At 41.3% G+C, this 23210-nt stretch overlaps 1 protein-coding gene and 2 pseudogenes across 1 annotated transcript; 2 read left to right on the forward strand and 1 right to left on the reverse strand.

Annotated features, from left to right (window-relative positions):
- Positions 1 to 2804: 2804 nt before the first annotated feature.
- LOC148791181 (auxin-responsive protein SAUR36-like) lies at positions 2805 to 3637 on the reverse strand. The gene has a single exon (XM_088886993.1). The coding sequence runs from the start codon at positions 3373 to 3375 to the stop codon at positions 2980 to 2982; it is 396 nt and encodes a 131-aa protein (XP_088743119.1). The 5' UTR covers positions 3376 to 3637; the 3' UTR covers positions 2805 to 2979.
- A 2975-nt stretch (positions 3638 to 6612) lies between these two features.
- Positions 6613 to 7062, forward strand: LOC104603711 (auxin-responsive protein SAUR64 pseudogene; annotated as a pseudogene).
- Positions 7063 to 16844: 9782 nt separating this feature from the next.
- LOC104603710 (auxin-responsive protein SAUR67 pseudogene) lies at positions 16845 to 17568 on the forward strand (annotated as a pseudogene).
- Positions 17569 to 23210: the final 5642 nt, after the last annotated feature.

Below are 23210 nucleotides of genomic sequence, written 5' to 3' on the forward strand. Positions count from 1 at the left end.
TTGGCCGCCTGATTGTATTCGTCACTTTGTCCAAGCAATGCAGTCCCTACAACCTAAGGACCCCTGAAAAGTCTTTTAGATACCACACCCCCTCGGCCAACCTGTCTAACCTGCCAATTTGGTCAGCTTCCTCTTCGACCAATTCGTTTGGGTTAATGAGAATGCTGTTTGGGTTAAAGAAAAGCCTTTTTACATAATATATATTCTTTAACATATCAACTTGGTTCAATCGACCAAGGTTTTAAAAGCTAACCCAGAAACGAAATTGCTTTGACCACCGATTTCTGGGTCAACGGTTTGACTATCTTGTCGAATAAGAGAGGATGATCTCTCTTTTCTTTTTGGGTAAAATATAAAAACCCTAAAGTCTGTGGCAATCATAAAAACCTCTCCTTTAGTTTTTTACTTTAGCAAAAGCCTCCCTTTTAACTTTTAAAGAATTCAATAAAAACCTCCCTTTCGTCAATATTTCGGACGGTAAACACATAAAGTTACAAAATTGCCCCTAATTAATTGACAAAGGCATCATTAAAAATATTTTAAAATGCCAGAATTACCCTTATTTGATTAATCTCTTTTTTATGCTTTGTTACAGTTAAATTGTTTTAGTATTTAACTAAAGCAGTTGTAAAGGAAAAACCAAAACCGGAGCTAAAATTAAAATTATACTTAAATTGTTTAAGTATTTAACTACACTCAAAACATAAAAGTTATTTAGTACATGAAGAAAATTCAACAGAAATTAAAATTATATATGTTTGAATTGAAAGTCTTCCTCTCTTATGTTTTTAAAACTGGACTGGAAAAATCGAGAATCGGTTAGGTGATTGGTTCCATTTTACCCTAAAATCGTTATTTCGCCAAGAACTGTTGATTTGGTCAGCAAATCGCTGATCCAGGCGATCGAACCGTTCAAACCACCCAATGGTTTTGGCTTTTTATTTTATTTGTTTTTTTTTGTTAGAACGGACCGTCCATTCAATTCAAACGGTCAGACCATTCGACTCGGGAACTAGACCCCTGACTAGTAAGTAGCACCCTTAGTCGCTAGAAAAGCAAAGCTCGACAACAAACTTGAACATAGAAAAGCGAAATCTCGTTAAGCAACTTCTTGTTATTGTCGTGATAGATGACACCAGAAAAATCCGGTTGGTTGACACTTCTCCCCCATCAAGATCGTCTTCTGCTATAGCCCACCATCTCTGAATCCTTCATCCTTTTCAACATCGATTTTGAATTCTTCATTGATTCTCTTATTGTGGGGAAGACAATCACCTTGTTGAGAGTCATGAGAAGCTGCTTCGGCGTTGCTAACGGCGTCTTGAGCGGTGTTCATGGATTGTTAGTCTCCATTTTGAACTTCCTCGAAACCTGGCTAGCCTGCTTGGTGCAAAGAGTTGTTGTCATTGAAAAAAGATTGTCGATGGAAAAGAAAAGCTTGGCAAAAGACTTTAACGCAAAGACCTCAGTGGAATCTTGTTAAGTAGCTTCCCGTTATTGTCATAATAGATAACACCAGAGAAATCCGGTGGTTGACACTTATTCCCCATCAAGATTGTCTTCTACCACAACCCACCATCTTTGAATCCTTTGTCCTTCTCTCAAACACCGGTTTCTGATTCTTCACTGATTCTCTTCTTGTGGTGGATTGCGATCACCTTGTTGCTGAGAGTCATGAGAATTGCTTTAGCGTTGCTTATAGTGGCTTGGGCGGTGTTATTGGACTGTCAGTCTTTGTTCTAAACTTCCTCAAAACCCGATTGGCCTGCTTAGCACAGAGAGTTGTTGTCATTGTATTGGGATTTGGACACATTACATTGTTTTAGTACTTTGGATGTACCCACAATTTGTTCCCACAAAAGAAATTTCACCAAATAAAACCAACCATCAATGAAGAACAATTGCTAGAAAATGAAAGATATTCTTTGGCAAATGGAATATTATGAGCAATGACATCGCTGTAAGTGGTCTTAGGGTTTTTTTTTTTTGCTTTGAAAAAGAACTGTAACAAAGTGTAAAAAGATAGATTAGTCAAACAAGGGTAATTTTGGCATTTTAAAATATTTTTAATGATGCCTTGACGATTAATCACAGGCAATTTTGTAACTTTATCTATTTACTGCCTGAATTAGTGACGAAAGGGAGGTTTTCGTTGAAATTTTTAAGATTTTAAGGGAGGTTTTTGCCAAAGTAAAACTACAGGGGACGTTTTTATGATTGTCAAAATTTTTAGGAAAGGTTTTTGTATTTTACCCATTTCTTTTTTAATGGAAAAGAATGGAATAGGTGGCTATTGGCAGGAAAGGAAAGAAAAGGATAGGAAAGAAAGAAGAAAGGAGGAAGGCGGAGGAGGTAGTTCACAGATGATGATGATGATGATGATAACGGTTGCGACAGCCACAAACCAGATCTCAAATCTTGCATTCTCTCTCTCTCTCCGAGTCATTATTTCATATCTAAGATCTCATTTCAACCCTTCCCCCATCTCTTGATTTTCTCTCTATAAATGCTCTTAAAAAATTAAATAACAAACCTTTTATTAAACCGTGAACCGTTGCCCGAATCAAATGATTTAACGGTTCGATCACCCAAGTCAGTGGTTTTTTAACTAATTCAACATTTTTTTTTTCTAAAAAGGTGGTCCACTTGAAAAATGGACTTGAAGATATGACCATTTTCTAAGTCAAACAGTTTGATTGTTCCGTCCAGTCCGGCTTCAAAACAATGCAACTTGCAAGTAGACCCCCTCGGATCGGATCTTGTAAAAAAATGCACGAAAATGTCTAAAATACCTACGCAGTTACTTTTAACAAAAATATTTATTTTCCAAATATCCTCTTCAAACTGAATCACTGAAATATTTTCTGCAAAAAATCACACTAAAATTTCCACTAACAATGCGTGGGCTTGGCAAGCTTTAAAAAACACGGTAAGCAAAGACCGACAAAGATGCAGAAACTGAATATATAATTCATCTCCTTACACAACATGAATGGTTCTCTGTCCACCCTGATGATTGTGCGAGTGGAAGAGGGGAAAAAGAGAAATAGAAGAAGATCCCCTACAAATAATGGAAGTAGAGACGAAGGCTCTATCTTCTTCATCCACGGGAGGATTAATCTTCCTTAGCAAGGAAAGAATGTAGTCAACTAGTTCTTCTTCACAAGGAACTTTTAGAGGACCACGAACGGTGGAACCGAACTCCTCTTCCGCCATCTCCAAGAGCACTCTGAAGATGGGATGCTTCAAATAGTAAAGAGGCACAACAAACCTCCTCTTTCCTTCTTTGGCATAAACGGCAAAATGACCCTTCCTTCTCTTCCTCCATTTCTCTACTATCTCACTAAACTTGTTGGAGCTCCTCCTCATCATCATCCTAGATACTAGGCTAATAAGATCTATATTACTCGATCGTTTGTTTGGGGTAGGTCGAAGGGCTAGAATTGAAGGTTTGGTGGTGGATGTGGATTGATGAATTATATATTATTGCGTTTTTGGTAGATGGGTTTTTTATAGTGAGGCCGAGGGACTCAGAAAAGATGGTCATAAGGGTGGGATTGGTTATGTATGTGTGGAGGAAGTCGAGCGTCTTGTGATTTGAAGAGGCGACAACACCTTTTTTGTTTAAAAGGAAAAAGAGAGATACAAGTTGTTCCCTTTCCTTGCTTTTTTAAATGTGAATGCTAAAAGTTCTAGTTAGCTAATATTCATCACGTTGGATCTAATCGAATTCAATTTCTGGCTATTTTTGGCCTTGGAGTCCATTAATCGCAATGATCGATGAAGATTGGAGCTCGAATAATGTTGAGATAGACGTGGAGTACGTCACACTGAAACTCTGAAACTGTATAGATATTTTTTTTCCTCTTCCAAGGGAGAGGAGGGGATGGGCTACATGTGAACTTGCTGAAATTGTTTGTACTTCGTCCCAAAGTTGTGTCCTAACCGTTTAGGCACGGGCCGTCGACCTTTGGAGTTGATATACTGGAAGATATTTTTTAGGAAAAAAGTTGTATGTTTCCACGAGTTAGAGGTGATCAAATGCAATCACAGTTTCCCTGGCCGCGACTGGCCAGGATTAATTTTAGCCTCTAAAACTTATGCTCCTGAGTCCTGAATGGTGTGTAGACGTACTGGACAGAGAAAGGAATGGGTGGAGCCCCTTCAGGTTCTTTGTCTGCTGCCATCCATCTAATCTGTGATACGCATGGAAGGTTCCTGAACCCCCACGGTCCCACCCCCATATGTGCTTGGAGGACTTGTCTATCAATTTCATCCTTTAAATTCATTAAACGGACAAGTATGACAAGCTTAATGCAGATTTCTGATTTTCATTATAAAGCTATAAATATTTAAAATATTAATAATTCATACTTTATGCACTAATGCCTGCCCATAAATTAGCATCAATTCTATATATCCTAATAGTACTTTGGACCCACAAATTCTGACCCTGGGCTGAATCGAGCCATTCTCCCTAAATTAAAACGCATAAAATATTGGGGACAACGCACACACAAGAAACGTTCACATCCTTAAAGTTAGCACAAAATCTTTGGGGATCGAACAGAAACAAAAATGTCCAGCCATAACCTCAAATTCTGGAAACATGTCATGTATGCTCTGCATTAGGATCGATTCTCAAAAGATCCTATGTATCTGTACCGTCTGATAGATATTTTTCTGTTGATATTTCTCTTTAACATCTCCACGCCATACCTTCTTTATCTCCTTGTTTACGTTATTTTTTTTTTTAATATATAGTTGTGCTAATGATTAGGATATCTGAACGCTTGGGAACCAATTTCTTGCAAAGAATTATGATGCAGAAAGAACAGCTCGCTTCATTAGTTTTCTTTACGCATGTTAAGTTGATGACTACTTAAAGTTGCTTGTAAGATATTCACTCCAGATGAATGGCTCTAATTAAACCCAGTTTAATATAAAAAAGAATCAGATGTTTTCTTTGCAAGAATTAAGGTCCGTTTGGTTTGTAGTCGGAATTAGAATTAGAATTGGAATCGGAATGGTCAATTTCTAAAGTCTGTTTGATTCAGACAGGAATGAAAATGAGAATTAAAATCAGCAGGAATGAGATTTCATTCTCAAGGAAGGGGCAGGAATGGTCATTCCCTTAAATAGGGGAATGCCATTCCAGTAGGAATGAGAATGAGATTTCAATTCCGCCCAACCAAACAGTTGGAAATTCCAATTCCAATTCTAATTCCAGACCCCTATTCCTACAAACCAAATGGACCCTTAATCTTTTATTAACCAGCAGATCAAACAATTTATTTATTGGTGTTATTACTCTGTTACCCTGTATTTGTTGTTAGAGAATATCAATCTATTCAAGAACTTTATCTAACAGCTTAAGCTTTTAGGTTGAATGGTTCTTTAAGATAGTATCGGAGCCATTTTGATCAAATGATCTATTGTTCGAAGCTCATTACCCTCATTATAAGCTAACATAGATGGCTCATACATGCTTGAAGGGACCGAGATCAAATTTATTTATACTCTTTCCAAGTTACTAAGCCAAGAATATTCTTGCACCGGGAACAAATTAATTATGTAACTGAGCAAATCTTTGAGCTTGATCTATGCCGAGTTTTGTGTCTTTGCTTTGACCCTAACATTGTATATTGAGTCTAGCACTCATGTGATAGGCTACACAATGCTCGGTCTTAATTCCTTAATTTGAGTCCTTGTCTGCGTTTTATTTTTCTCGACCCAGGCCATGCAGCGTGCCCATACGTGAGTCTGGTTCAAAGTTCAAAGACCACCTAACTAGCTTTTCTTTTTCTATTTCATGTTTTTACGGGGCAGCAAGGCTATATGCCTTCCTCCTCTCATGACATTATATATGGTTGACAAAGGCACAAAGCTGAAAGAAGAAAACTTTGATGAATCAAATATATATATATATATATATATATATATATATATATATATATATATATAATTAAAGAAAAAAAATCAGTGATATATGTATACAATTGATACATGTAGGTCGGCAAAACATCTGTGTATGAGGGCCCATGACGGTGTAGGAAGATATCTTCTACATGCATCTAGCCCATAACGCTCGTAAGCATGATGGCCATACCGTAAAATATGTGCACTGCTCTCTGGTACTTCGAATTAAGAAGTTTAAACCAAAATATCTTGCTTGTTTATTCACAACTCTTGTCGAAGCTGTAAATTGAGGTTAGAATTATATATTTTGCCTTATTGGTTTAAATAAATAGAAAAAAGAAAATACATTGATTTTTCTTCTTGTTTATACTGTTTGATAGCTGACCCTGTTGTTAATTTTATTAATTTAAGTAGTCCGGCCACATGCAACGTCTTGTTGCATTGCCTGGTATAAACATGACCCACCTTGATGGAGTGAATGTCCAACCATAACCAGGCATGCCCACCTCCTAGACCCTACCATTAGTCCAATAGCCACGTGGTCTTGCATCCCAAAGAATCTTCCTGGGCGGGGGAGGGCTGGAGGTTTGCCCTAATATATAAACAACACAAACGTGCATTAGTTTATAGCAACCTAAGATCCAAGGGTAGTTGCAGTTTCACACCATCTTGTTAAGTTCAAAGTCTGGAGCTATGATGATCAATTCCAAGAGGGTCGTGGAGATGACAAAGAAATGGCGAAAGGTGGCTTCTGTTGGGAGGAAGAGAATCTCACTGCCGCCGAGAACAGACAAAGGTTCTGGTGTAGAAAAAACCGGTGAGTTGCTGCTAGCTGCTAAGGGTCATTTCGTCGTGTACACTGCCGATAAAAGACGATTTGTTATTCCCTTGACATATCTAAACAGCAATATATTCAGAGAGCTCTTCAGAATGTCGGAAGAGGAGTTTGGATTACCAAGAAACGGACCTATCACATTGCCTTGTGATGCTGCCTTCATGGAGTATGTTGTCTCGCTGGTTCAAGGACATGCATCCAAAGATTTGGAGAAAGCTTTGCTCATCTCTATGGATGCTGGACGCTTCTCAGCCTTCTCTTCTCATCCTCTAGGACAGACCTATCAACAACAACTTCGTTGCTTTTAGTAAGAAAATTATATATGCACGTCTATCCCAAGATTTTTGACTTGTACAGTACTAGCTAGTTAGTCCCAATTCTCTGAGCATGGAAAGAAAGAATCAGTATTTTCGTTTTCTTTGTCTGGGTCGTAGTCTTTTAGCTAGTTTGATATAAGTAAGTATTTTGGCTGCAGTTCGTAGCTAGCTTCTCTAACTGGATCAACTGTCTTTTAATTTGTTGCGTTTAACTCATTGAATTCCCCACTATTTTTCGACGTTATCTTATACATCTTAATTAGTACAACCCGATGAAAACATATGAGCACAATTCCCTACTCTTCCTCTTCTTCTTAGAATAATACTTAAAAATCTCGAATAACCCAGCGTCAAGTTTGATTTGAAACAATCCTTAATAAGGTATATATTCAATGTTCCAAGGTGGGGACTTGTTCTAGCTAGCTAGGTCAGACAGTCCATGATTGTAGTCTATTTAATTTCTCTGAAGAATGAAGATCGAGCTAGCACTAACCAATTCGCAAAGCTATTAATGCTTATTAGGAAAATCCTTTTCTCAGTTCTATTTATAATTTCTATGGAGGCATGGTGTAACATCGGCCTGAGTAAATTAATTGACAATATTTGGGGAAAAAAATTGAAATAAAAAAGAAGGATTGCAATCCGAGTGCAATCAATAGGCATTTGAACCTAAGCTAGCTAAGCTTGTACTAGCTTGAACATGTGACACAGATTTTTAATATTTTCTTTTGCTTATCAATATAAGCTAGCGATTTCCTACGTTTCTAAGATTAGGTAAATCAGTTACAAGTATATAAGTTTCTTTCTCGATCGGCATTACTTTAATCAGAAGAAAGAAGTAATATGAATGCACATCAAACTAACCATAATAAATTAATAATCAGATGTCACTGAGCTTTAGCTTTGTTATGTGCCTTAATTAGGTGTAATACTAGCTCACTGCTACAAAATTTGAGATCCATAAAAGAATATATATAGGATAGGACATAGGAGCATGAAATCTGATTATTATATCAATTTATCATAATTCGAGCAAAAAAGAGATCGACATGGTGGCCGGCCCGTAAAACAATGGGTTAGACCTAATACGCACGATTAGATCTTCTAAACCTAATACCATGGTCCAGGACAATTGAAAAGATTTTTCTCTCCCATGTTTTTGGTAACCAATGCATTAAGAGTGTTTGTCGTCCCTTGAGACAGCTTGTGATTGAATATTAGTGGTGGGTGTGTTCCTGTCCTGTGTATCAAAAGAAAAAGAGAGAGAGAGAGAGAGAGAGAGATCGATGTGCCCAAATCACTCCCCTTTTCTTAATTAACTTTTGCAAAGCTGAATCGTTGTAGCTAGCGGGCCAAGCAGCAATCATCTTGATATCAGATCCAAATAAAATATACTACTATCAAACGTATATTTCCTTGCATAATACACAACCGCCTACGTTTCCCAACCAGAAAACACAAGGATCCTTACTAAACTACCAACCGGTGGTGGCTCGGTTGGTAATTTTTTCTGACTAATTGTAGTGGAGACTCGGGATCACCACAAGCCAGGGGTGGAGGATTATTGGTTAGGGCTGCACATTGGGTTAGTGTACAATTTGAAGAATTTCAACTACATCATGCTAAAGTTAGGATTTAGACCTCTTGATAATTTGACAAGTTTCAGAAAACTCAACCCAGTCCAAGTTGCACCTCCCTAAATATATCAGTATGGGGATGCAATCTGGATTTAATTTCCTGCTCGCAACTCTCTATCTGTCTTGTCTTGAATTGCAGCCACACATTATTGTCATGTTGTATTGTGGGATGTGCCGCTACAGTTTACTGTGGATAACGCATGGGTAGAGAAAGTGAGTTGGAAATCCTTGGGTTCATGGCGATTGGCGATAGACTATCCCCCTCCTAGTTGTTGTATAGCCCATGAATGAAAAAAGAGAAAAACAAAACTTCTCCTTCTTCACTAAACTAAAATTATTGATTACCAGTGACTAGCGACTACTTTGTAGATATGTAAAATGGAAGAAAAGAAAGAGGGATTTCAATCAGATCAATTTGATTAATGATGGTATATGAAATCAATTAACATTTGAACCTTGCATCTAAATCGCAATATTACAAAATTAGCATAAGAGCGAGGTTTCTTATCTGTAGGTTGAGTTTTAATTATTTTTGTCTTCATGTAAGCACTTTATGGTAATTTGACTTTAATGCTCAAAAAAAACAAAAACAAAGTATTTCGTTGAGCATATTCAATTTGAAGCAGGAGCACCACATTCTGAGATGGGTTTCATTTTCATGCATTGGTGGTGGTAGAAAAAAATGCCAAAATTGTGGTTTCTCATATCTGAAGTAGGGCGGTCACTGGACCTGTTTTGGTATGCTGTTCAAATCAAAATCAATTTAGATGGATTGGACGAACTAATCTAGAGTTATTGGTCTAAAGTATTTATTGGAGTGGATTTGGACCTGGTCCATCCCTAATAGATTTATATTGGATTGATCATATTGAACTAAATCAATATGTGGTCTATTAATAGAAAATAAGAATACAACTGTCAATGGGTCAGGCTTGGATTAGAACAAATTTTAATTAAAACCAATTTGAACAGATTGAACGGTCCAGACATTGAATTGGACTGATCCAAAATGGTCCAAAGTATTCATTGGATTGGATTGGACCTTCAGAATGTCTTCCCACTTCATTTGTTCCATTCGATGCCTACATGTTTAAAATTATAACGAGATATTCTCTGGAGTTTGTTTTGTACTAAAATGTTCCATTTTCACCGTTCCGGATGTACTTCAAATGCTATGATCAGTTCAGTCAAGCTGAAATGTTTGAGCTTGAAACATAGTGATAGTACCGAATACCTACCAACATAGCACACCTCCAGACGAGAATTAATGCATCTAGGAAAAGAAAGCAAAGAACAACATTGTTATTAATGCTAAAATGAAGAATATCAACTAATCAAAGAGAGAAAATCACCATTTGCACAGTTGGATGATTTGGGCCTTCGGCAATTGATAGAGATTGTTTGTGTAGCCGAAACCATGCGGGGTAGGCAATCACTATTAACTAGTCTCGTCTGTGTGTGACCCTCATTTTTCTGGCAACTACAGCTTCTTAGGTTCAATTGCTTCTTGGATAATCAAATGGTTTGGGTTGGACGCTGCCTGTACCTTAAATAGCTTTTTAACTTTAAGCTTATGGATAAGGTTGCGCATGGCTCCAAGTCAGTGTGCTTTGAGCTTCCGAATCCTGTATTCAAATTTTAGCCAATTGGACCTGAGCTCGAGGCCCGTTAAGTTTACAGACTACGTCACTGCCTTCCTACTTAATTAGTTAGGCCCATTTCTTATTTCTTCTATACTACTGTTTTTTTCTAGCAGTGAGGATAGGAAATTTTTCTTGTTTTTGCTAATTTGAAAATTCCATGCAATAAGATTTTTTTTTTCTTTTTTCAGTATTACGAATTACATTACGGGGGATCAAGGGATGGGGGACAGAAGTCCACCAATCTTGCCATGGAGAGCCTCAGCTACGCAGGTTTGATCCCATGCTTCCATGATAAGAGTGATGTCGAGTGACCATCTCAGCTATTAGGCCATTAGCAATAAGATTAAGTGCTTCTAATTTTTTACCTTCTCTAATAGTAGAGCTGTCAATGGACCAGATATTGGTCCAACCCAATCCGGTCCAATATGAATCTATCACACATAGATCAGATTCAATCCAGTCCAATAAATATTTTGGACCATCCAACTTATTTCAAATTGATTTTAACTTTTAATTAAAAATGGATCCAACTCAAACCCAGTCTATTGACACCTCACTCCTTTCTTCTATTAATGGACTGGATATTTATTCAACCTGTCCCGTCCCAATATAAATCCATTACAGATGGATCAGGTCCAATCCAATAAATTCTTTAAACCATTAAACCTGGACTGGTCCAATTCAAAATGTTTTATTGGACTATCCAACCCATTCAAATTGACTTTGATTCATATGGGTTCGACCCAAACCCAATCCATTGACTCCAAATATGTAGTTAGATAACTCTAATTCCTAAAACATCTTGAGCCTCCAAATATGTAGTTAAATTAATTAAAAAGGAAGCTATACTTTCAAGTTTCAAAGAACCCTTTCAAGAAAACATAGAAAAGAAAAGAAAAGAAAAGCGGAAAGGAGCTCCTATAGTTCTCTATATTCTGTTTTGGATGGAGACATGAAAACTAGCTTCTATATAATTCGTCTGTCTTAAGCCTATTTGCACTCAAAATCTTCATAGAATGGTAATTTTTCCAAATTGTATTATTACTCTTAGGCCCCATTCGTTACTTACCTGGGTAAATGCAATTACCTGGGTAAGTTTTTCCTGGGAAAACACTTACACAGGTAAATACATTTACCCATGTTCTTTTTTTTCTCAGGCAAATAAGGCAATGACCATTTTAGACATAGAAATCCATTATTAAAAGGGGCATTTTTGTCCCATTCAAGTGTTGGCAACTTTCCTCCTATGTGGGAAAGTTATTTACCCACCTAAGAGATGGGTATCACTTTCCTGGATAAGTGTTTCCATGGTCACCATATTAATCCGAAAAATAAACATGAGATTCTTGGTCAATGGGATTTTGGATCCCATTGACCAACTTTCCCCCTCTCCAAATCTAAAAAAAGAACGCCCCCTTAAAATTTCCCCCTCTCCAATAAAGCACTATTAACTGTCCCTAAGCATGTCATAAGAGTCAATTAACCTCATGCAACAACTAGCTAAGAGACATACACAAGGATCTGCTCCATTTCATAGCAAATGCTCGCAGCTTACCATCTTCTTGCCCACTACTAACACAGACCCACCAACCCACAGTTTTCCAAGGCTGTTGAGCAAAATACAAATCGTTTAATTTATCCCCTGTACCTGTACATGATGATGTTAACAATTTTGATCCAAATACAAAATTTTTATATGACTTCAAGTTTTGAAAATGAAAACAAATGAAAAATGAAAAGATCAATATATATATATATATCTGTTTACATCATTACATGTATGTTAGTATCAAATTGCCTCCATTACACAGCCACCAAACCATTCCTTAATTGACAACCCCTAATTTAATAATCGCACATCAAAACCTAGTGTATATCCACATTAATTTTCCTTGTCTAACTTTGCGGGTCAAAATTCTCATTTATTTGCTTTCATATAAAGAGAAAAGTTTTAGGTGTTAAATTGAAGAAAAAATAAAGGCCACTGGTCCACTGCTAAGTGAGAATGCAAATATAGTTGATTACATTTTTCTAAAACATCTCCAACAGTAAAATTTATGGTATTATAGATAGGTACCCTATAATTTGGGATAGTGACAGTTGAACTTTCAATTGCAACATTTAAATATCCTGAATTCTCAAAAATAGACATTTAGGTCCATCCATTAGTATTCTATTAGTTAAACATTACAGAATGTCAAAAATACCTTTTTCATGTATTTTTTAGACCATCCTCCAGTAATCGAATGTCTCCCTATGATGACGTTTTTACATGAACAGCAAATAAAATATTTAAAATTTTCAACAATGACATTTTGTGATGATTTTACTCCGCAGAATAATCTAAAAAATATATGAGAAGGGTATTTTAGACATTATGTAATACTAACGGATGGACCTCATGTGTCTATTTTTGAGAATTCAGGGTATTTAAGTGTTGCAATTGAAAGTTGAAGATACCTATATGCCACTATCCCAAAGTACAGGATACCTATTTACCCTAAAACTTATATAGCCAAATTGGCAAATTTTCCTTAGGCTGCTTTTGGTCAAACTGCAAATTTGAACCAAAAATAAATTTTGCACCCTGCTCTGTTATGCAGTTGTTTATTTGTAACTATGATTTGCACTCCTACGGTCCTGCCTAATAGGAAATTTGTACTTTTTTGTCTCATTTGCACTGACTGAGTCATTGATACTATAAATTTTACATCTCAAGAACTGATGCAAAATTTGCACCACTTTACTCCTACTTCAATCATTATCTCATATAAAATGAAAATCACATCATCTTGCTTCCTACCTCTATACTCTTGCATATAAGGTGAGATCACCATTTTACTTATTATTTTGTTTTTCACAAAACAAATTAGACAAAGCCAGATCTGAAGCAAAATTAAATCAGAATTTGCACTCCCATACATTTAAGCAGACCGGTGCAAATACAATTTATACGATGTAAGAAATATGATAAATATGAAAATTTCGGTGTTTTATCTTACCAAAACCTTTTCCATTGAAGTATTCTCTCCATTGTTTCATTCAGTAAACAAAGAAAGATAATAAATATGGGCCGGCAAAATTTTGATGTATAAACCATAAAGCGTATTTGTATTGGCCAAAGACATGTCTTATAATCCGGTAAGGTTGAGATGATGACTTAAATCCGTGGTGAATTGGTGCCGTTTCTGGTGCAAATTACTTATAACAACCTCTCGTCGCTCGTCGCTTGTCGGTAAATTTTAATTTAAATCCCGTCAAAGATAAGTGTTCTCGCTGAAATAGGATTATTTTGATTGGTACAATGTATCCAAACTAACATAAAAATTATAGAAAGAGGGTTATTTCTTCTTCTTTTTGTCGGGACCCAGGTGTTGTTGTTCAGCCTAACAGAAGGAAAACAAGCCCACTGATAACAATACCTATGACTGACCTTGATGAGAAGGTTGCCGAAGATCAACCAAACATATATACCCACCACCCCCAGACCTCCCACTAGTCCAATCACCACATGGGCTTGAATCTAGGGCAGCCCTAACAATAGGGTCTATTGAGTTCCATTGCTTTCTATACAACATTACACAAGAATTTTCATAGAAACTTCAGATCAACGTTTTAAAAATCGATCCGGAAATGAAATTGTTCTAGCCACCGGTTTTTAGGTCGACGGTCTAACCATCCGATCTGAACGAATAGCCCATTGATGAGGGGGGATTTGGCCTTCTAATAACCTCATGACATATGGCATCCTAAAACAGTTGGATGGCACATAGACACCACTTAAGCGATGATTTGGAGTCCCAGATCGTGGTTCATCTTCGCTTTGACTTAGCGACCTCGACCACAACTTAGGTCGGCTAGGAGCACCTCGTCCAGGGCCGACCTGTAACACCTCGTCATTGGCTGAAGTGACCTTGGCGTGAAGAGTGACCTCCCTTGAGGGCTTGCCGGCTTGACTAAGGTCTAGGTGGCGACCTGCAAGATGTGCTCGTCAACACATTCAACATGCATATCCTAACACTCCCAAATTTCTTGGAAGTTGGCCCACGTACTGAGTATTCCAGAAGATGATCAACGTGTGTGGCAGTTACTTTCGAGGATTTAGGACCAGTTAGGTACGACTCTCCCGAAAATCTTGGATGCGGTGCGTGAAGCCCACGCCAAACAATGCCTATATAAAGGCACCAACCCCAATGACACAGGGGAAAAGGTATGCACGATTGTTTACATTTAAGCTCTTTAGCATCCAAAACTTTAGCTCGCAACGACAACATATTACTGACTTAAGCATTGGAGCGACTTCCCCGGGTCTTCCACCCCAGTCTCTCTGATCTCTGTCTTGCAGATTGATCTAGCTCACCACGTGAAACACGTCCAAACAACCCTCCAACTAGGAGCTTCTAGATCGCGCATCATCACCCATTTTAACAAAAAATTTTAAAAAATAAGAAAGGTTAAAAATCGTTGAACGGATTGACGGATCGACAATTTGATCATCTGAATGAATGAATTATTAACTTTTACAACAATTTTTGACCAAAAACTGAGTTTAAGATAAAATAAAACCGATTTCCTGAATGATTCCTAGCCGAACAGTCTAACTGTTTAGGTCAACCGCAATTCGAAAGCCATACTTCAGATTGATCCACAGTTTAGTCGTATCTCTTCCTTATCGTCTCTCCTCTCCAAAATTCACATAACAAAGTCATGCTAACTCCAAAGAGGCTCATGGAAATTGCAAGGAAGTGGAGGAAAAGCTGCAGCAATAGGAAGGAAGAAGAATCACATTGCTGATGTAAAGATATATCCTGGAATATATACGCATGGGTGTATTTAGGAGGCCGGGGGAAATGATATTTGCTGTACGTGTACGTGTTAAGAACATCTCAGTACGACCTTGGAAGTTGGAACAGGTTTAATGTGGGTGGGGACTGGGGACTGGGGTGGGTTCCATGCAATTACCAAATGGGCAATATATATGCATATGCATGGGATGTCCTTCTTTCCTTCCTGCCTTCCCAGATTCAATGAATATTATTTGGTGGTTCCATGTTCCATGAGGAGGTGGACTGGGATTCGGAACAAGTTGGATATGTCAGCTAGTTGTATAAATAGGTCAATTAATTAATTACATAAAAGGCCAGCGAAGCATGCAACACATTAATTAACTAGCCAACTTGATGATCATGACATACTTAATGAATTAATATATAAACCACATCTATGAACTATGATCTATAGCTAGCTATACTCGATCGTCTTTCAAGTTTCAATGCATGGTCCTTAATACTTTTACTTTTAGGTTGAATTTGTTTATTGACCACCTATATCAAATTGGTCATGTTGGCAAAATATCAGTGGGTGAATCTGGGCTTTATTAATTTAATTATAACAAATTGGAAATTACGCAAATACAATGTATCCAAAGCGAGACGCTATCTATCAGCTCTCGTCATTTACCTCTTAAGTTTCTTAAGTCAATATAATCTTCTTCAAACAAAATTTTCTGTACACATGCACGGTCGTTGGGAGTATTCCTCACATGCATGTGTCGATCAAGAGTTTTTGCTTTCAGGATACCCGGGCTCCTCAGTCCTCACCTATATATTGGATTATGGATAAACTACCTCATCTGTTGATTTTGTAGTACCATTCAAACATTTGTTTATATATATATATATATATGGCATTGGCTAGTATAATAAATTAGAAGTTGATCAGATCAGGTGGGCGCCAGGTGAGCACACTGGAATATGCCATTCAGTGAATTTTCTGATATAAAATACCCTCAGCTAGCCCTTGGGTTTTGGTCGCTCCGTAACAAACCCAATGTGGACATTCTATCAGTGAACAGAAAATTTATATAATCAATTCATGGCAAACATTAATATAATGCAGCGTATTACTATAACCCTTTTGGCTCCCACCCACCACTTATTTTATATTTTAGGAGAGTATTATTTCAGAAGTTAACGCAATATATATTGCGCGCCTATCAATTTCAAGGGATTTGGGATAGCATTCGGAATTTTCTACTCACTTTTTCTATCCATTCTTTATCCACTGTAAATTGGAACTACTCACTTTTGGCTCCCATACCATATCTTTTCCGCATCATAAATTTTCCCATCAATAATTCTACCTGAAGGACGTGGAAACTACTCAAACAATAAACCGTGGTTTTGCTTTTGTATTCGAAATTCTTCCCTAAACATCTTATCTGATCAGCCAACAGATTCTCATTTCCATGGAAAAACATATATTATGGTCTGCCCATCACCAAACCCATCTCTATCTCTATGGTCCAATAAGCACATAAGATGCTGCCCCTTACCTCACGCAATTCGACCTAATGACGGTGACTACTTAAAGTATGGTGTCTACTCTTTGTCTACTAAGTTTTAACTATATGTATTATTTAGAGACTTCCAATCAATATATATATATATATATATATATATATATATATATTATATATAGCAATTTGGCTAGATAACTCCTAATGAAATCTCATCATCATTAATTCTTTGCTTTTTGTCATATATATATTTATGGAACCGAAGAGTTCCCTGCCTACTCAATCTAGCTAGAAATTAAGCAATGATCAGTCCCAAGAGGCTCCTTGCAATGGCAAAGAAATGGCAAAAGGCAGCTGCCAGCGGGAGGAGAACAATAGTGTCAAGCGAGGTAGAGCTAGCACACGTGGAGTGTTTCGATGACAGAACAATTGCTGATAAAGGGCACTTCGTTGTATACAGCGTGGACAAGAAACGGTTTGTGGTTCCGTTGAAGTATCTGGACAACAACATCATTAGAGAACTGTTGAGGCTATCGGAAGAGGAGTTTGGACTACCAGGAGAAGGACCCATCACGGTGCCATGCGATGCCACCTTCATGGATTACATTGTATCATTGGTTCGTCGTCGACGCGTACCTAAAGATTTGGAGAATAGTTTGCTCACGTCCATGTCCACCGGACGCTGCTTTGCATCTTCTAATTCTCTTCCTCAACGACAAAGGCAGCAACAACAAATACCACTCCATGGCTTTTAGCAATCTATCTTGATCCAAGCATGGATGCCCATCATGCATACATCTTTAATTAATTAGTTCGGTGTATCCAATAATATATATATATATATATATATATAATTATAATTAGCTAGCTAGCCTTTGTAAATAATAATAATACACAGTACAATTTTGATCTTTTTCTACACTTACTTCCGCTCTCTGTTGCAAACGTTGGGCAATGTGATCACACTGTATGTAAATGGATGATCGCATGATGTACCAAAAGAAAGAAAAAACACATGAGGCAGCAATTAATTAAAACATACAATAGAAAAACAGGTTCCGATCGATCCATATTGGTATCTGATGATGCGCAATCTGATCGGTCTTAGCTGTCAATGACCTTGCCTCTGAATCGAGTGGTGGGGACCTGAAATGTAGGAGATGAAGAAGCTCCGGGGAGAACCGGTGTAAAGGCTCCGAAGCTTAAGTTAGGATCTTTCAAAGGCAAGATAAACCAGATAGCGCAAGGTTTTGCATCCCTCCTCTTTGGGGGTGGAGCGCCTTTTATAACCACCACGCGCACTCACTCCTAGACTCCTGTCAGGTCGGGAATGAGTATTTCCGTGCTTCTGCCAGTCCGGGCGCCATCGCCTCTGCAGAGGCAGAACCGTCGCTGCTCCTTTTGTCGGAGCCGTCTCTGTAACTGGAGGCAGTGGTGACAGGTGACGGTGGCAGGTGGCTGTTGGGAATGCGGCCGTCAAGCGTCAGATCCCAAGTCAGTCAGTGCGCCGCCCCTGGATACGGACTCCCTCGGTGTCAGGTACGGCATGGTTCATCCAGTTCAATGCTCCGGAAGCGACGTGCCTGGAGTGATGCATAAGGCAAAGTCTCGAGTTTGGAGAAGGGGAGGCCCCGAATTGTCATAAGACGGGCCCGTTCGAGTCTCTGCTTTGTGTGACGGGGTCAAAAGGGAGAATTCGGGCTCCTCGCAGGGAGTCCGATCACTAAGTAGGGAGTTCGGGCCTCTTGCTAGGGAGTTCGAACTCTAGGTAGGGAGCTCGGGCACTAAGTATGGAGCTCAGGCACTAGTAGGGAGCTCGGGCCTCTTGCTAGGGAGTTCGAACTCTAGGTAGGGAGCTCGGGCACTAAGTATGGAGCTCAGGCACTAGTAGGGAGCTCGGGCCTCTTGCTAGGGAGTTCGAGCTCTAAGTAGGGAGCTCGGGCTTCTTGCTAGGGAGTCTGGGCTCTAAGTAGGGAGCTCGGGCCTCTTGCTAGGGAGTCCGAGCTCTAAGTAGGGAGCTCGGGCCTCGAGCCTATCGCTAGGGAGTTCGAGCTTTAAGTAGGAAGCTCGGGCCTACTGGTCCCTTCCCTTTGGCGTTTGTACCCTCGGTATGGTCTTGAGTTCCGAGCTGCTTGCCTTTTTTGCCACGTGCCGTGATTTGCGAGGTCGGGCCAAATCTTCCTTCATCAATTGCCCCCCACTCCTCGTGCTAAGGTCTTGCCCTGGCACGGGGAGTTCGCAAGGTGTCAGGTAGATTTGTCTGCACTCTGAACCTTGGTTCTGCTGGCGCGAGGTGCGTTTGTCAAGGTTTCTTGGGTTTCTTCGAGCGTCCATTTATACGGGAAGCGTGTTGGCCTAAATGTTGCTAGATGTGGCGGTGCGCGCGCTTTGCTTTGAATTTTGAAAAAAAAGGGGGGGCGCGCCACTTGGGGGTGCGGAAGCGAGCGCTTTTTCAAATTTGAAAAAGACGTGCCGCTGTCGTCTTTTCTGAGACGTGCGCTGACGTTCCGTCAGTTTCGAAAAGGTGCGCGCCGTCGCTGTCAGTTTCAGAAAGACGTGCGCCAATCACGTCTCGGTTTCGGGCGACGTGCGGTCAGGGCGGTCGTAGGCCGTCGAATTGGCTTTGATCTGAGCCGTTGCCTTTTGGTCACTGTGTGCATAAATAGTGGGGGGGGGACCCCGTTTCGTTGTCGCTTTTGTATCTCTCGAGCTCGCGTCTGAGTTTCAGCTCGCATCCAGTTCGCGTCCAAGTTTTTTCAGTTCGCGCTCAAGGTCTTTCACTCGTCCGAGCTCCTGTGGTCTACAGCTTTCGTCCAGGTGAGTACTTTCCTGGTCTACTCCCAATGTCTAGCTCGGATGGCCCAGATAGTCATTTCAGCGGGTCTGATGCAGGTTCTACGAACCAAGTTGCATCCCCCGATAGCCTTAGCGAGCCAGAGGTAAAGCTCGAGGAAGAGTCCGAGCCTGTAGGCCGTGGTGCTTCGGGTAGTTTGGCGTCCACCTCTCGCCGGGGTCGAATGTTAAACAAGTTCGGCCCTTCGACCATCACGCCCGAGGGGCTCCAATCCCTCATTACTTACTATAACTTGCCCGAGGACTATGTTTATTTCATACCATCGAGTAGCTTTCCTTGGGAACATGGTCCTGATGAGATCATAATATTCCAGGAGCAGCTCGCCGCGGGGCTGCGATTGCCTTTCCACCCCCTCTTCGTCAAAGTCTTGAACCACTTCGACGTGACAGTCGGCCAGTTTCACCCGAACTCTATTCGGAACTTGGTGGGGACAACCTCCCTTTTCTGTGACGAGAGCTTTCCGTTGGACTTGGAGATTTTTTCTTCAATCTTGATGCTCAAGAAGCAAGCGGGTCCTCTCCCCAGGCGCAGGCGGGCTTACTACCTGTCTCCTCGCCCGGGTTTTAAGCTTTTACAGGAGCTCCCCAACAAGGTCCCAGCATGGAAGCGGGACTATTTCGGGGTGCGAAGTTGCTGGGGTGGCCTTTTCAGATCGGGTGGGGAATGGCTGCTCCCGACTCTGGGGTTACGCTTGACAAGGAGACGGCGAAGGGCCTCCGGCAATGGGTGCGGCTTGGGTTGAAGTGTGAACAGTATCTGACGGAGGCCAAGCTTATTGCGGCCGGCCTGAGCTCGGGTAGGTCCTTCACTTAGAGACTCTTATCTTGCTGTCTTTCTTGCTTTTTACTGATGGCGAACCTCTTTTTGCAAGTGTGATGGATTCGCGAGGGACCCGAAGTGGACACTTGTTTCAAGGTATGAAGAGGAGAAAGCGGGTTGCCAAGCGAACTCGCGCCGAGGTGCCTCAGGATGCGGAGCCCGAGGTGTCGGGCTACCATCCAGAAGATCCGCACAGGGGGCCCAAGATGGTCCCTCCGATGCAGGAGCCAGCGGGGGGCCCTTATGCTGAGACTACATACATAGGGGCTCCTACATACTCTGGTGCTCCTGCTTACTCCGGGTCTGCTCATACGCGAGCTGGTCCTTCGGGCTCGGGGGCCCCGGGGGATTTCAGGAGTGTGCTGATGCCGACCTTCGCTCTTCAAAAGAGTAAAGAGGCCATCTTCCCCGAGGAGGTCGCGGCATGGACTGATCTCCCTCTACATCAAGTGGCCTGCCGTGCCGTTACCCACGCTATGGTGGTAAGTGTTCTCCTTTTTTAGCTCTTTGGCTTCTGTTTTGTTGGTTCTTTTGATCATTCGGTCTCTCTTTTGGCAGGTAAATTCTTCCATTCATGCCTTGGCGGCTCAGGTGGAGAGGAGCTCGAGGCAGGCGCAAGTTGCCGAAGAGGCTCGTCGTGCGGCTGAGGAAGCCGCTCATACTGCTGAAGCTACTGCTCGTGCTGCTGAAGAGACTGCTCGTGCTGCTGAAGAGACTGCACGTGCTGCCGAAGAGACTGCTCGTTTTTCCCGGATTAGGCAGGCGAGGTCTCAGAGAGATGCCGAGGCCATGGGAGTGGTGGTGAAGCACATGGCAGACTTGAGGCTGGATCCACAGCATCAGGTCGAGTATCTTCAGGAGGACATCAGGGAGAGCACGTAGATCTTCTCCCAAGGTATCGAAGATGCCAAGAAGAAGGCCGTCGAAGAGTACATCACTTCGTCGGGTTTTGACGATCTGATGGTGGATTCATATAGGAGGGGTTTTAAGCTAAGCCGGTGGATGATCCGGAACACATACCCCGAGCTCGATGTTAGCGCCATATCCACTTCGTGCATAACTCAAGAGATGGCTAATGCTGCTGACGCCGAGCCAGACTCCGAGGGTGAGGCGGGGCCTTCGGGTTTTGTCGAAGTGCCTTCAGACGATGATGAAATAGCTCCTGGCTTGTAATTTTTTTTTTTTTTTTTTTTGTATTACCCTACTTTTGGAATAGAATGATTTGTTTAAGTGCTTGTTGTTCTCTCCCGAATTGAGCATATTTTTCGAACTGACAATACGTCCGGTCTGTTTTCTTTTCTTGTGCCAAGATTGCTTCGTTAGCTCGGCACCCTAGCCCGTAGGCTTTGGTGGTGATTTTACCCATTTTGCTTGGCGTTCTATAGGTAGTATCGCCTTAGGTTGACAATGTTCCATGCTCGGGGTACTTGTTTCCCCTCTAGGGTTTCGAGCTCGTATGCCCCCCCGAGTGCTTTCTTTACTCTGTAGGGTTCTTCCCAATTTGGTCCAAGTTTCCCTACGCCGGGTTCGGGCACCATGACCTTACGGAGAACCAGGTCGCCGACATGGAAGTTCCTCTTCTTTACTCGCGCGTTATAATACCGAGCTACCTTTTGCTGGTAGGTCGCAGCTCGGATGTGCGCGAGGTCTCTCACCTCATCTAGTAGGTCGAGGTTGGTGCGTAACTCGTCATCGTTTGTCTGTTCGTCGTATGCTTCTAGTCGCAGCGTAGGTACTTCAATTTCCGCCGGGAATACCGCCTCGGTGCCGTAGGTGAGGTTAAAGGGAGTCTCTCCTGTGGCGGTTTTTTCTGTGGTTCGGTGAGCCCATAGAACACATGGTAGCTCGTCTGCCCACAACCCTTTAGCTTAGTCTAGTTGTGCTTTCAGTCCGCGGAGGATGGCTCTGTTCATTACTTCTGTCTGACCGTTTGCCTGCGGGAGTGCGACCGACGTGAAGTTCTGACGAATTCCCATATTTTGGCACCATTCTTGGAACTTGATATCCTCGAACTGTTTGCCATTGTCGGAGATCAGTACCCAAGGTTGCCCGAAGCGACATACTATGTTCTTCCAAAAGATGTTCTGTATGTTTCGGGCTGTGACCATTGCCAGAGGTTCAGCTTCTATCCACTTTGTGAAGTAATCTACTGCCACCAATAGGAATTTTTTTCCCGCCTGTCGCTGGTGGGAATGGTCCCAGAAGGTTGATGCCCCATTGGGCGAAGGGCCATGGACTGGTGAGGTATTTGAGGTCGGCAGCGGGCTGGTGGTGGATATTGGCATGCTTCTGACACTTGTCGCATTTTCTGACGAGCTCAATGGCCTCTATCTTCATCGTTGGCCAGTAGTATCCTTGTCGAAGTGCTTTTTGGGCAAAGGCTCTGCCCCCAGATGTCCGCCGCACAAGCCTCCATGAGTGTCGCGGAGTACCAACTCGGCTCCGGCTGGGCACAAGCATTGCAGGTAGGGGAGCGTGTAGGATCGTCGGTACAACCGTTCGTCTATCATGACGTATTTGGCTGCCTGGCGCTGCACCCTCTTGGCTGCGTTGCGGTCCACGGGGAGGGTTCCGTCTAACAGGAAGCTCGCGAGTGGGTCGATCCAGCTCAGCTCTGCTTCAGTGACGGGAGCGACCTCTTCTGCCCCACCGAGAATGCTGGGCCGAGGTAAGTCCTCTACATACACGGTCCTCATGGCGTTGTGGCTCGTGCTGGCTAGTCGGGACAGGGCGTCGGCCTCAGTGTTCTCCAACCTCGGGATTTGCTTGATGAAGTGTGACTAGAAGTTGAGCAGAGCCTCCTTTACCTTTGCCAAGTATGCAATCATTGTGAGCTCGCGCGCTTCGTATTCGCCTGTAACTTGGTTGACCACGAGCTGGGAATCACT

The sequence above is a fragment of the Nelumbo nucifera genome, chromosome 5 (assembly GCF_055504915.1).
Source record: "Nelumbo nucifera cultivar China Antique chromosome 5, China Antique-T2T, whole genome shotgun sequence".
NCBI lineage: Eukaryota > Viridiplantae > Streptophyta > Magnoliopsida > Proteales > Nelumbonaceae > Nelumbo > Nelumbo nucifera.

What these genes read in the sequence shown, in the direction of transcription:
- LOC148791181 (XM_088886993.1), bottom strand. Translation starts at nt 3,375, where the DNA reads ATGATGATGAGGAGGAGCTCCAACAAGTTTAGTGAGATAGTAGAGAAA.